The sequence below is a fragment of the Ranitomeya variabilis genome, chromosome 1 (assembly GCF_051348905.1).
Source record: "Ranitomeya variabilis isolate aRanVar5 chromosome 1, aRanVar5.hap1, whole genome shotgun sequence".
NCBI lineage: Eukaryota > Metazoa > Chordata > Amphibia > Anura > Dendrobatidae > Ranitomeya > Ranitomeya variabilis.
This window is the reverse complement of record NC_135232.1, coordinates 890593710-890609166: the sequence shown is the minus strand read 5'-3', so window position 1 is coordinate 890609166 and position 15457 is coordinate 890593710. Positions and strand designations below refer to the sequence as shown.

General features: G+C 44.8%; 1 protein-coding gene across 2 annotated transcripts in view; it reads right to left on the bottom strand.

Annotated features, from left to right (window-relative positions):
- The window catches only part of PDE5A (phosphodiesterase 5A), a 498536-nt gene that overhangs the window by 132368 nt on the left and 350711 nt on the right, over nucleotides 1-15457 (bottom strand). The window contains exons 10-11 of one of the 2 annotated variants that reach the window (XM_077278445.1): nucleotides 13392-13567; nucleotides 7438-7497 (exon numbers count right to left, since the gene is read on the bottom strand). In XM_077278445.1, coding sequence (XP_077134560.1) covers nucleotides 7438-7497; nucleotides 13392-13567 — 236 coding nt within the window. The remainder of the gene's footprint in view (nucleotides 1-7437; nucleotides 7498-13391; nucleotides 13568-15457) is intronic. The other variant, XM_077278452.1, reaches the window with a different exon arrangement.

The window sequence follows — 15457 nt, the reverse complement described above, 5'->3', positions numbered from 1 at the left end:
ATGAGATGGCTTTTTTTTACAGGACAAGTTGTGCCTTTGAACGACACCATTGATTTTACCATACAGTGTTTTGGAAAATGGAAATATGCAAATTGTTTCTTCAGAGAGGAAGAGGACTAGAACTCTAGTGCCACCTATTGGAGGTAGCAATCCTAACAGTCAATGTCGACCCTTTAACGAGCCTTGTCACATGACTTAGGATAATAGCCAAACCAGAATCTCAATTTGCAGACACTGTGTTTCGGGGTACTGCCCCTCGTCAGTGCAAAGTGGAGATCTGGTTTGGCTGATTGAGAGGCGTCTGACCGGGATCCAAGAAGTATCGTTTCTCCTTGCGGAGAGTGACATGATAAGCATGTCGAGATGAGGAGACTTAAAGCCGCAATGCTCCTCTGGGAAATATGCAAATTGACATGATAAGCATGCTAGTCCTCTTCCTCTCTGAAGAGGACTAACAAGCAGCTGGCTGGGCAGCTTCGTGCTCAGGGATATATGTATGCTCGGCTGGACACGGCATGTTCTTATTCTACATGGATTTCTCCAAGATATCACACAGTGAATTCTCCTTTACTTGTGTATACCAAGGAGTTTGCTCTCTAATTCTAGCCCTCTTGTACCCCCACATCACTTTTTCAGATTTTCCTAAGCTAAATAATTAAAGAAAGGGAAAGTATTTGGAGTTTGTTTGGAAAAAGATCTATTCTTGGTGCTGTGACAGGGGTCTCAGCTCACTTTCGGCTCAGACAGACAGTACATATATCCCTTACAGCTGTCACAGACTTGCTAGGAGTTAGCTCTGTAAATCCACAGGCAATTCCTTTTCAGGAACTATCTAGGAGTAATTACTGTGGGAAGTATGCTGCACAATTATGCAATGTGATTTATCTAATTTTAGATCTATATACTACAGAATTACAGTCAGACACCCAGTTAATCTAACACATTACAGGACTTCCGATTTACTAAAAATTGGGCTTGAATTATCCGAGGATTTTTAATACACTAGAATCTCACTCCGCTGTGATAACATTTATACTGCCTATATAGCAATATAGCCCCTGTATTTCTACAAATTATTACCATACTGTATATACCATACTGCCTCATATCTAGGACTCCTTTCCATCTTAAGCCCTGATATGTGAGATTCAAACAGAGCCATTTACTATAACAAGGTAGTTAGAGCTCTGATGGAGGAATAAGTGTGTGGCAGAAACTTAATGTGAACATAGCCTAAGGCTTCTTTTACACTTGCCGTGGTTTTGCGTCCCGCTTTTGCGTCCCCAATAGATTTCTATGGGGCGGGAAAAACGGGCCGCGATAATTCCACTGAGCGCCGTATGCCGTATAGCCACGAGGGCCGTATTTACGGCCATGAATAAATATCGAGCCTGCTCAATATTTTTCACGGCTTACGGACACAGCTCCATTGAAAATCAATGGGGCCTCAAAAACAACAGAAGCTTGTTTTTGCAGTGCACCGTGAATACTATTTTTGCGGAACGCCGTTTTTTTTTTCCAATACTTTTTCAATAGTATTGGAAACCAGAAAAACGGCGATAAGCAAGTTTTTTTGCGGTCCATTATTGCGGCAGACTGTGAAAATTGCGGCAATATGGCCCGCAAAAAAGGCACGCAAAAACGGGCTGCAAAAAACACGGCAAATGTAAAAGAACCGTTAAAGAGAACCTTTCACCAGGCTTTCACTATCCCATCTGAGAGCAGCATAATGAAGGGGCAGTAACTCTGATTCCAACGATGTATCACTTACTGGGCTGCTTGCTGTCATATTTATAAATGTACTGTTTTTGCTGCTGCAAAGCAACCATTTCTGTGAATGCTGAGCTCTGTATAATCCCACCTATGCCATTGAGTGGCAGCTTTCTCTGTTCCCTGTGCATAGGCAAAAAGCTACCAATCAGTGATTGGGAAGGGGTTATGCAGAGCTTATGACAAAACAAAACGCTGCAAGGGAGCCATCCATACAAGTATGGGGACGAGGGGGGGCATGCCTACCAGGATAGGGATGAGGGGCCATGCATACCAGGATAGGGATGAGGGAGCCATGCATACCAGGATAGGGATGAGGAGCCATGCATACCAGGATAGGGATGAGGGAGCCATGCATACCAGGATAGGGATGAAGGGACATGAATACAAGGATGGGGATGAGGGGAGCATGCATACCAGGATAGGGATGAGGAGCCATGCATACCAGGATAGGGATGAGGAGCCATGCATACCAGGATAGGGATGAGGGAGCCATGCATACCAGGATAGGGATGAAAGGACATGAATACAAGGATGGGGATGAGGGGAGCATGCATACCAGGATAGGGATGAGGAGCCATGCATACCAGGATAGGGATGAGGAGCCATGCATACCAGGATAGGGATGAGGAGCCATGCATACCAGGATAGGGATGAGGGAGCCATGCATACCAGGATAGGGATGAAAGGACATGAATACAAGGATGGGGATGAGGGGAGCATGCATACCAGGATAGGGATGAGGAGCCATGCATACCAGGATAGGGATGAGGAGCCATGCATACCAGGATAGGGATGAGGAGCCATGCATACAAGGAAAGGGATGAGGAGTCATGCATACCAGGATGACAATGAAGAAGCCATGCATACCAGGATAGGAATGAGGAGACAGGCATACCAAGATGGGGATGAGGGGACATGCATACCAGGATGGGGATGAGGAGACAATGCATGCAAGGATGGGGATGAAAAGGCCATGCATACCAGAATAGGGATGAGGGGGCCATGCATACCAGGATAGGGAAGAGGAGACCATGCATACCAGGATGGGGATGAGGGGACAATGCATACCAGGATGGGGATGAGGGGACAATGCATACCAGGATGGGGATGAGGGGACAATGAATACTCGAGCCAATACGTTTTTTCAGTTTTTAGTGGTAAAATAAGGTGCCTTGGGTTATACTTAGGTTGGCTTATACTCGAGTATATATGCAAATTAATAACAGTTTATTTAGAAATATATATAAAAAATAACCATTATATACAGGGCCGCCATCAGGGCATTACAGCCGTGACTGGCGTATGGGGCCCGGTGGGCAGAGGGGCCCGCATCGGGCCCCGTCTCATCTGCCCATCGGGCCCCTACCGGCAGCCGCAGGCTGAACCGGGCCCTTAGCTGCGGCCGGCGCTGCAGCGCTATTGAAGTCCGGGCCCGAGCCCGCATGTCAATAGTTAACAACCGCCAGCCAATCTGAGGCTGGCAGCTGACGTCAGCCGCAGCGTGCATGTCGCCGGCGTCTGACTTCATTGTCAGTCGCCGGCGAGTGCACGCTGCAGCTGCGTGCAGAGAGCAGGAGCGCGGGACGGGAGGTAAGTAGAACTTTTTTTTTTTTTTTTTTTTAATTGAGAGCGGCGATCCGGGGGGGGGGGGGGGGGGGGCCCAGGGCAGAACGCTGGACACAGGGGGGGGCAGAACGCTGGACACAGGAGGGGGCAGAACGCTGGACACAGGAGGGGGCAGAACGCTGGACACAGGGGGGGCAGAACGCTGGACACAGGAGGGGGCAGAACGCTGGACACAGGAGGGGGCAGAACGCTGGACACAGGAGGGGGCAGAACGCTGGACACAGGAGGGGGCAGAACGCTGGACACAGGGGGGGCAGAACGCTGGACACAGGAGGGGGCAGAACGCTGGACACAGGAGGGGGCAGAGCGCTGGACACAGGAGGGGGCAGAACGCTGGACACAGGAGGGGGCAGAGCGCTGGACACAGGAGGGGGCAGAGCGCTGGACACAGGAGGGGGCAGAGCGCTGGACACAGGGGGGGTAGAGCGCTGGACACAGGAGGGGGCAGAACGCTGGACACAGGAGGGGGCAGAACGCTGGACACAGGGGGGGGCAGAACGCTGGACACAGGAGGGGGCAGAACGCTGGACACAGGGGGGGCAGAGCGCTGGACACAGGAGGGGGCAGAGCACTGGACACAGGAGGGGGCAGAACGCTGGACACAGGGGGGGCAGAACGCTGGACACAGGGGGGGCAGAGCGCTGGACACAGGAGGGGGCAGAACGCTGGACACAGAGGGGGCAGAACGCTGGACACAGGGGGGGCAGAACGCTGGACACAGGGGGGGCAGAACGCTGGACACGGGGGACAGAGCACTGGACACGGGGGGCAGAGCGCTGGACACGGGGGCAGAGCGCTGGACACAGGGGGGCAGAGCGCTGGACACGGGCGGGCAGAGCGCTGGACATGGGCAGAGCGCTGGACACGGGCAGAGCGCTGGACACAGGGGCAGAAAGCTGGAAATAGGGGCAGAAAGCTGGACACGGGGCAGAAAGCTGGACACAGGGGGCAGAAAGCTGGACACAGGGGCAGAAAGCTGGACACAGGGGCAGAAAGCTGGACACAGGGGCAGAAAGCTGGACACGGGCAGAAAGCTGGACACAGGGGCAGAAAGCTGGACACAGGGGCAGAAAGCTGGACACAGGGGGGGCAGAAAGGAGAAACGGCATGATTGGAGACACGGGGCAGGATGACAGACACTGGGGCATGACTGGAGACACTGGGGCATGACTGGAGACACTGGGGCATGACTGGAGACACTGGGGCAGGAATGGAAACAGATGGGGCAGAATTGAGAAATGGGGGCCTGATTGGAGACGGGGCAGAATGGTGATACGGGCATGATTGGAGACACTGGAGGCAGGATTGGAGACAGATGGGGCAGGATCATGGGGCAGGATGGATACGATGGAGACAGATGGGGCAGGATGGGGAGATCATATGGGGAAGGATGGATACTCATTAGGGCAGGATGGGAGAACATATGGCTGACCCCAGTAATGAGACACACGGGGGCTAGGATGGCGAATATTATTACCATAGGGGCTAATTAAGGGATATTATTACTGCAGTGATGTATTTATTTTATTTTTTGAGTACACTGTTTTAAATGGAGGGGCGGTCCTATTACTGTGTAGATTGACACTATGTCGCCTTCTTCATGTGGTGTAATGTAGAAGTTGGGAAAATTAAGTAATGTGTTCTGCAAGTGGAACTCGAGATAACTGTTATTTCCTGCAGAAACGAGTCTTGGCTGCATGAAGTGATGGTGGTCTGTGCGGGATGAAAGATGAAGGACTTCACCTAGAGACGTCACTGGTAAGTCAGTGTTACCTATACATTGACACTATACACTGTATACTATATACAGAGGTCCTGTGTATAATATCACCAGTGATCACTGGATTACCTATAGACTATATACAGAGCTCCTGTGTATAATGTCACTGGTGATCACTGTATTACCTGTACACAGACACTGCATACTAAGTACAGATCTCCTGTGTATAATGGCACTTATGGTGATAGTATTGTGGTTTTTTTTTATTATTGATCAGTATTGTAGTATTCAGTCACTATGTGGTGGTAATATGTGGTCTGGTCATGATGTTGTGGTATTTGTTCCTTGTATTTGATATTATTCGATCACTGTGGTGGTAATATGTCATCTGGTCATGGTGTGGCGGTATTTGTGCCTTGTAGATAGTATTATAGGTCACTGTGGTGATAATATGGTGTCTGGTCATGGTGCTGTGGTATTTGTTCCTTGTATGTGGTATTATAGGTCATTTTAAAAATTGAAAAATAAAAATATACCTAAATTGTACTGCATATTTTAACAAATATTTAATAGGTTACAGTAGAGTAGGGCCCGGCCAAAAGTGTCTACCTTGTCATTTTGGTGGCTTAAAAAAATCTATTGGCCAAAACAAAAGCTGCCGGCTACATGTGTGATCTGGTGATGGGAACTGTCAATGTGTGATAGGTGAGAAGTGGAGATTTTCCAAGAGAGAGCGGTGGGACTGTGGACAGTTTGAGGGGTGGATCGTGGAGGCGGGGCTGGAGTGGAGTCTCAAGGGGGCCCCGGAAATTTTGCCAGTATGGGGCCCCGAAATTTCTAGTGGCAGCCCTGATTATATGCATGCAGGTCTAAAAATGAGGAAATGGTGGGAAAACATCAATATCCCAGATTGTACACAAATACCAGCATACATCACATAAACAGTCCTTATACAGTAGACAATCTTTCTGATGTACAGTAGCATCAAAGAGTCAATAAGCTATAGTGAAACTGAAAATGGCATATGCTGTTCTACATAAACTGTTATTTTTAATACTTTATTGGCGGTTTGTGGCTACTCAGTTGGTTTTATTTGTGTCCATTATTAATGGAGTACTCCTCCATGTAGCAACATACGGTTCTAACATTTAATACGGGGGACTTTGTACTCAAGTTCCTTGCCATCCTGGATATGTAATATGTGTCTTACAAATACTGTTACAGTAACTTTCCAATTTAGTTTATATTTACCCCCCCCCCCCCCCCCGCCACCAATTATCACTATTTTTTAATTTGTTAACAACTTGTCATCAAGGGAACTGACATCACTGCAGTTAAAGAAAACCTGTCATCAGAAAAAATGCTATTAGGCTGAATTCACACGATGCAGATTTGGTGCGGATCCGCAGCGGATTTTCTGCAAATATGGGTTTAATTTGCAGGTTAAGGCTATGTGCACACGTTGCGGATTGGGGTGCAGAATTTTCCGCACAAAATCCGCATCTCTTGGCAGAAACCGCAGGTGTGGATTTGCCGAGGATTTTGTGCAGTTTTGATGCGGAATTGATGCAAATTTTCTGCAGATTTTACCCCTGCGGATTTCTATTATGGAAGGGGTCAGAAACGCTGCAGTTCCGCACAGAAGTAGTAGCATGTTTCCGCACCATTAGCACAGCTTTTTTTTTTACTATTGATTTACATTGTACTGTAAATCACTGTGCGGAACTGCAGCGCTTCTGCGTGGAAAAATCCGCTGCGGATCCGCACTAAATCCGCATCGTGTGAATTCAGCCTAATAGCGCTGGAGCCGGCTGTCAGTCAGGACCGGGGGGCGCAGTTACAGTCACTGCTGTGGTGACTGAAGCAGCGCCGGCGCCACCCCCATGACTGACATCGGAACGCTGAGGGGGGGATAAAGTTAAAGCGTTTGGCTAAGTGCGGGTTAATAATGTGATTTACCTGCAGACTAACCACATATCTGTTGGTTGATAGTACTTTTTTCTGACAAGTTTCCTTTAAGCAGCAGTGGCTGAGCTTTCACTACGCCATATCTATTGAATGCATTACTCCTGATCCTGGTAAGCGTCAGTACTACCGTGGTTCAGAGTCAAAGCCTATATGAGGCTGTCGAGTTCGGGTCAGGAGATCTGCGGACAGCTTTGCACCGTAAATATCAGATGTATAAAGTGGACCTTAGGGCAAAAGTGGGGCCAGTAGCACCCAAAAAAGGTAGCCTTGGAAGAAGCAATTAAAAACCTTGTGAAAAACATTAAAAAAATACTTATTGTAATTAAAAAGATAAATTAAAGTGTTTTTACCGCTGTTACCTGCAGCTCCATGGTTTCCTCTTCAGCAGCAGACGCATGATACGAAAGAATCTACAATACAAATGTGAAAGTTAATCCAAAGTTTAACAAGCTTTAAAAATGTTCGTCTTATAAAGTGTCAATCGCTAAAGCTGGGAATAGGTGCAAGTCCAACTTATAGCTAATAAGCTTCACTTTTGAAGATGGACAATTACTGAGAAATCAAACTTTACCAAACTTACGTTGAATCTGCAAGTCTCCTGATGACCAGAAAAACCAACAATTTTTACTGTGAAGACTTCTTCACAAAGAAAACTTCTGCTCATATACACCTTGTTCCAAATTATTATGCAAATTGGATGTAAGTGTCATAAAGATTTAATTGTTTTGTTTTTCAATTAAACTCGTGGATGGTATTGTGTCTCAGGGCTCAATGGATCACTGAAATCAATTTTAAACACATGTGATACTTAGTTTTCCAGGTGATTCTAATTAAAGGAAGACTACTTAAAAATGATGTTCCACATTATTAAGCAGGCCACAAGTTTCAAGCAATATGGGAAATAGAAAGGATCTCTCTGCTGCAGAAAAGCGTTAAATAGTGCAATGCCTTGGACAAGGTATGAAAACATTAGATATTTCATGAAAACTTAAGAGTGATCATCGTACTGTGAAGAGATTTGTGACTGAAACAGAGCACAGACAGAGTTCACACACATAAAGGCATAATGAGGAAGGTTTCTGCCAGACAAATTCATTGGATTAAGAGAGCAGCTGCCAAAATACCATTACAAAGCAACAAACATTTATTTGAAGCAGCTGGTGCCTCTGGAGTCCCTCGAACCTCAAGGTGTAGGATCCTTCAAGGGCTTGCTGTGGTGCATAAACCTACTATTCGGCCACTCCTAAACAGTGTTCACAAGCAGAAACGGTTGCAGTGGGCCCAGACATACATGAAGACTAATTTTCAAACAGTCTTGTATACTGATGAGTGTCGAGCAACCCTGGATGGACCAGATGCATGGAGTAGTGGATGGTTGGCGGATGGCCACCATGTCCCAACAAGACTGCAACAACAGCAAGGAGGTGGAGGAGTCATATTTTGGGCCGGAATCATGGTGAAACAGCTGGTAGGGCCCTTTAAGGTTCCTGAAGGTGTGAAAATGACCTCTGCAAAGTATATAGAGTTTCTGACTGACAACTTTCTTCCATAGTATAAAAAGCAGAAACGTGCCTTCAGGAGCAAAATCATCTTCATGCATGACAATGCATCATCTCATGCTGCAAAGAATACCTCTGAGTCATTGGCTGCTATGGGCATAAAAGGAGATAAATTGATGGTGTGGCCACCATCTTCCCCTGATCTCAACCCTACAGAGAACCTTTGGAGTATCATCAAGCAAAAGATCTATGAGGGTGGGAGGCAGTTCACATCAAAACAGCAGCTCTGGGAGGCTATTCTGACTTCATGCAAAGAAATACAAGCAGAAACTCTCCATAACCCCCAAGTTCAATGGATGCAAGAATTGTGAAGGTGATATCAAAGAATGGTCCTATGTTAACATGTAACTTGGCCTGTTAGGATGTTTTGGAGTTAAATAGCTTTTTGTTCAGTGAATGTGACCTCCTAATGCTGCAAATTCCACAAATGAGCATTTTCAGTTCTTTAAAACATATCAAATGTTTAGAAATTCTACTGTGCCTAATAATTTGGAACAGTGCATTTTGAGGTTTTATTCATTGTGGAGATTATACTGTTATATCATTGGGAGGTTTCTTCAATAAAATTCGATGTATTCTCTAACGGGTGATGACTTTTATTAGACTGACTGTAATTTTCACCGACCATTTAGGAAAATCCGAGAAAAATGTCATTTGCATAATAATTTGAAACATGGTGTATATGTACATGTCTCAAGGATACTGCTCCCTCTTGTTTCTGCAGGCATCTGTGCAGATTCTTTTATTGGTTTTGTTCCTTGTTTTCCTATGTACTGTAACTATACTTATATCAGATTGGTGGCGCCACCACTAATCAGCTGTCATCAGCTCCTGCAGCAGCCTCATGTAATCAGTGTATGGTAATGGAGCTATCAGGGCCGGCTCCAGGTTTTTGAGGGCCCCGGGCAAAAGAGTCTCACTGGGCCCCCCCTTTATCACATACCTCAATTCATGAATCACAGATACAGCAGAGAAATATAGGTATAGTCCAATGCCAGAATTCACTTCTTACATGAGTGATAGCTATTGTACATTCTACAATACCATACAGCAAAGGGGCTTTATATAAGGCAACCCCTTGTATGCCAATTTTTGTGGAAAACTTTTTAGGCTATGTGCACATGTTGCAGAATTGCTGCGGAAATTTCCACGGCAATTCGTAACTCCTGCTGCGGGTATATCGCATGTGGAATTGGCATGCGTTTTCCCGCTAAACACTAGCGTTTTACAAGCATAATTAGCTTGCAGAATGCTAGCGTTTTCCAAGCGATCTGTAGCATCGCTTGGTAAACTGATTGACAGGTTGGTCACACTTGTCAAACATTGTTTGACAAGTGTGACCAACTTTTTACTATTGATGCTGCCTATGCTGCCTATCCCCGGCAGTCTTCCTGCTCCTCGCGATGCTCCGGTCCCAATAATGCATTGCAACAATGACCCCAGATGAAGTAGCAGTCTCGCGAGACTGACGTCATCACAGGTCATTTTCGCAATGCATTATTGGGAATGGAAGCATCGCGAGGAGCGGGAAGGCTGTCGGGGACGCTGGAAGGTGAGAATATCATGATTTTTTATTTTAATTCTTTTTTTTCTAACAATTATATGGTTCCCAGGGCCTGGAGGAAAGTCTCCTCTCCTCCACCCTGGGTACCAACCGCACATGATCCGCTTACTTCCCGCATGGTGGGCATATCCACATGTGGAAAGTAAGCGGATCAATGCTTTCCTATGTGTGCGGAATCCTGCGATTACGCACAAAGAATGAACATGCTGCGTTTTTTTCCAGAATGTGATTCCGCCGCGGAAAAAAACCGCAGCATGTGCACAAAAATTGCAGATTGCATTCTAATAATAGGATGCTTAATGTATGCGCTTTTTTGCGTTTTTATAGAGAAAAAACGCAGGAAAAAAAAGCAAAAAATCCTGAATGTGTGCACACAGCCTTAAAGTAAACATTAGAAATTATTAACGTGGAACATTTGTAAAAGGACAAAATGGGTTGACATGTGCAAAAATGTATACATACAGTACATGTACATGGCACACACGTACATGACACACACACGTACATGGCACACACATACATACAGTACATATACACGGCGCACACACATACATACAGTATATGTACATATTGCACACATGTACATGGTACACACATATACATGGTATATACATACAGTACATGTACATGGCACACACACGTACATGGTGCACACATATATACAGTACATGTACATGACACACACATACATACAGTACATGTACATGGCACACACATACATACAGTACATGTACATGACACACATACATACAGTACATGTACATGGCACACACGTACATACAGTACATGGAACATACGTATATGGAACACACATGTACATGGCACACACATACATACATGGCATACACATACATACATGGCACACACACATACATACATGGCACACACGAAACACATACATACATGGCACACACGAAACACATACATGGCAGACACATGCTGCACAACAAATGCTCATTTGATACATGTGATTCATATAAACACATACACATAGCTCACAGGCAGCACACACTACACATACCTCACACTATACACACATCAATTACACACACCTCACATACACTGCTTTATGCTGTAGGGAATGAGATGTCCCACACTATCAGCTGCAGCCCTCCTGCTCCCAGCAGCACTATCCCAGCAGACACCTCCCTGCCCTCTCCTCTGCTGGGACTGCCCACAAGAGCTGGAGGAGCTGACAGGAGTCATCATCACAGGAGCAGCACACACAAAGGGTGCTGCACGACTTATGGTACCTCACATCACAGCTCAGGTATGTAGGTGCCGGCCCAGGTCTTAGCTCTCCCTCCCCTCAGAAGCTCCGTGCTGGAGGACAGGAGGTGCACTGGCCTATGAATACATGGCCTGTGGTGACATCACGGTCACATGATCGTGATGTCACTACAGGTCCTCAACCAGTCTCTACATCGGAAGCTTCACTGATTATGATTATCAGTGGAGCTTCTGCTGTAGTGGCTGGGGGGCCCCTAAAGCCGGCCCTGGCTGTATCTCAGACAGCATGAGTGGGCCTCCCTGTCTCGCCAGGGCCCCGGCACTTGCCCAGGTGCGCCGGGTGCTGACGCCGGCCCTGGGAGCTATGTGTGGTGGCTGGTACTGGATACTGCAGCTCAGCCCTTATTGAATGGCATTAGTGTTCTGCTGCAGTACTCAGGAACGGCCACTACACAGTGTACGGCGCTGTGCTATTCCATCTCCGTACATTGGTTCTATTTGGCTTTCGGAACCAAATGTGGCTGATTGATGGGTATGCCACTCTGATGGTGAAGCCACGTTCACACAGTCAGTATTTGGTCAGTCTTTTAGATTAGTATCTGTAAACCAAATCCAGGAGTAGGTGATAAATGCAGAAGTGGTTACGTGTTTCTATTATTCTTTTCCTCGGACTGTTCCACTCCTGGTTTTGGCTTACAGACACTGAGGTAAACAATAAGTGAGATCTCCTTTAAATAACATTTTCTAGCTACAATAACACTGTGGTCCTTCAAGTTACAACATCACATGGTCAATTGTAAATTAAAAACTGTGTAGCTTAAAGCCTTAATGCTATGAAAAACAAGTTAGTAATTCCAAATAAGAAAAAATTTAAATGAGAAACAAATAAGTCGAAATTTAATACAAATAAAGCAAGCCCATACATATAAAACTGATGAGGAATAGATGGAAACAGTAAATCACTTTTTTTTTTCTGTAAAGGAACTTTTTTGGGTCCTGTACAGTACAAACAATCAACATGTAAAATGGAGCCGTCAGTGGCTTAACTTGAAACTTGTGGGTTCCAATACAATATCTCCAACATGGCCCCCAACGATCACAGATATTTAATATTGTCTTTTTATATGGTGCAAAGGGACCTTTTGGCTCACCCTAGGCTACAAAGGGTGGGGTACGATTGCAACCTATGCACCTACTATGGTCAGGCCCCTGTGACCAGGTGTGTAAAGGAGCAATGCATCTTGCCCCAGAACATTTTGTACTGCACTGCATTGCAGAGAGGCGCTACTCTCCAGCCAATCTGGGCATACACTTCAACTTCAGTAGTACAGGGGATTTACCAGTGAAATGTCCATGCTGATTGGCTGGATCTTCCATAGATTAAGCAGCTATATGATATTGATAATGTATCCCTAGGATAGGTAATCAATATCAGATTGGTAAGGGTCCAACACCTGGGACCCTCACACATCAAACATTAGCAGGTGCCACAGCCCTGAGAAGTACACAGCATTTAGAGATGGAAGACCACAACAGTTTTGCTCCTATTAGAGGGAATGGGAGCAATTATAAAGAGATGTGCCTCTGTATATCACTGGGATATGAAATCTTTGCGTAAGCTTAAAATAATACAATTTGCATATTTTTCTTTAAAACAGTATTGCGCCATTTATTATTCCTGCTGGGGATTCCTTACCAGGATCCTAATTAGGAAATGCTGAACTTACAAGTGTAATCTCAGGCATCAGAGACAGTAGTTTCTGTGGCAAACAACAGATGGGTATCTGGAATATTTATTACAGCCAACATTCTATTGAGCAGAGCAAGAGAAGTGTAAATCCTTGTGGAGGGTGTTTGAACGCTCGCATTTGACAATAATTATTTAATGCTTGAACAAGATGTTAGAACTGCAGTGGTCTGCCAAGAAACAATCCTTTTCTTGTGGACTCACCTCTAATGTCACCATCTGTTTGGCCATGGCTCTCTCCACAACTTCATACATCTGGGTGTTCTGGATCCCCAAGCCACAGAAAATTGCAAATGCTTCCAGAAATTGTTCATCGTTTCTGTTAAAGGTCTTGATTTTGCCAGAGTTTTCGTCCACCTTGTTTACAAGTTGGCAAACACCTATGATAAATATATCACTGAGGATATTAATAAATTCAATAATGCAGCTTTGAAATAGAGAAAATGAATAAAACCATGGGTCAGTAAAGCAGAACAGATATGAATGAATATGCATTAGTTAATTAATCTGGCACTGGGTTTTGTCATGTGAAGTTTTCCAAATATACAGAAAAGAGCAATAAAACATCCAATACTTATTGAAAAATCAAATCCATAAAAACATGGAAAAATGTGACTCTTGCCAATGTGGATACAACCGACGCAAGTTCGCACTGTCCAACAACCATGAATCAGATATCTCAGTGCTGAAACGCGTCGGATTGTATCCACATTGGTAAGAGCTGCATTTTACCATGTTTTTATGGATTTGATTCTTCAATAAATATTGGACCTTTTCTACTCACTCCACGCTGGAATCCTTTTTCATAATCTGTCCACGCTTAGCCCCTTGTTTCTGTCCACACGTAGTTCCTTGTTCATCAAGACCGGTGATTTTCTCGCGTCAGAGCCACACTCTCCTGATTCATGAAGAGGTGCATGTCTGGGGTGTCTGACGAGTGGCACACTTGGAAATCCATGCACCACACCAAAATCTTACCCTAGTCAGGTAATGGAGTGAGATTTCTGGCGTATGCAATGCCGCAGCTGGTCATGAATTAGGCGACCTGTGGTGTCACATACCCACTGCATCCCAGTCACACCCCAGTGCCTCTTGTTTCGGTGGAACTGGTAAAAATGTCTTGAAAATGCTAAAATACACAAAGTTTTTGCTGCAACTACGAGTTGCACAAAAAATTTTCAACTTGTTAAGGCTTTTACACCATCTTTTTGGAGTAAAAGCTTTAACGAATTGGGGCCCTAGTTTCTATGCTACATTTAGCGTGTGTGTCGGAAAACTCCCAACATACTCATTTAACTAGTCTGTAAGCACCCAGCAAATGCCAGAAAAGTGTCATTCTGGCATATTCTGGGTAATATGCATAACATTTTGTTTTATTGTATATGAAAGTGTAGTCTGCTGTGCTTTTCTACATAGAGGGATACAGTAAAATAAATACTACATGGAACATATTTTGACATACTTTATACTGTATGTCAGTTTTTGTTAGAGGTGAAAGTCAGAAGTATTCCATGAAGAATGCCACCTGACAAACAAAAAAAAAATAGTTCACTTACCATTAGCTAATGTATTGCTAGCCAAGACCATGATCAGTACATGACACCAGCACACAACTAATTTATTCCATTGTACACTGAGCTAAGATAATCTAACACAAGAATATGTTCTGTATCCCAAGCCATAAATCACTGTCTCTTGTAAACCACTGACCTTCCAAGAGAATGTACAAGTGTATAACATGCAACTATTTGGGATGAATAAGGAATCCTAGTGAATAAGGAGTATTTAAGTTTTCTCTTATTAGGCCTCATTCTGAAATCTATTTTTTTTTCCCATTGAAGAAAAAAACAGACTGTTTATAGTCAATGTTTTGGATTAGAGTCAGTCAGCGTGTCAGTTTTTCTTGCATGCAAACAAAAGTAGTGGCGGTTTCACAAGCTTCTCCTATCACACAGTGAGGGGAAAAACAGACAGCATTAGGCCATGATCACATGTTCAGTATTTTACCTCAGTATCTGTAAGCCAAAACAAGGAGTGGAACAATCGGAGGAAAAGTATAATAGAAACGTGTCAACTTCTGTATTTATCACCCACTCCTGGTTTTGGCTTAGAAATACTGATGTAAAATACTGACCGAATTCTGAATGTGTGAACGTGGCCTTAGAGGTCGATTAGGAAACCATCTGTAACCATAGACTTGTACTCAAAAGTATGATCTGTAACTCTCGGCTCTTAAAAAAAAAATGGACATGTGAACAGCCCTATAGATT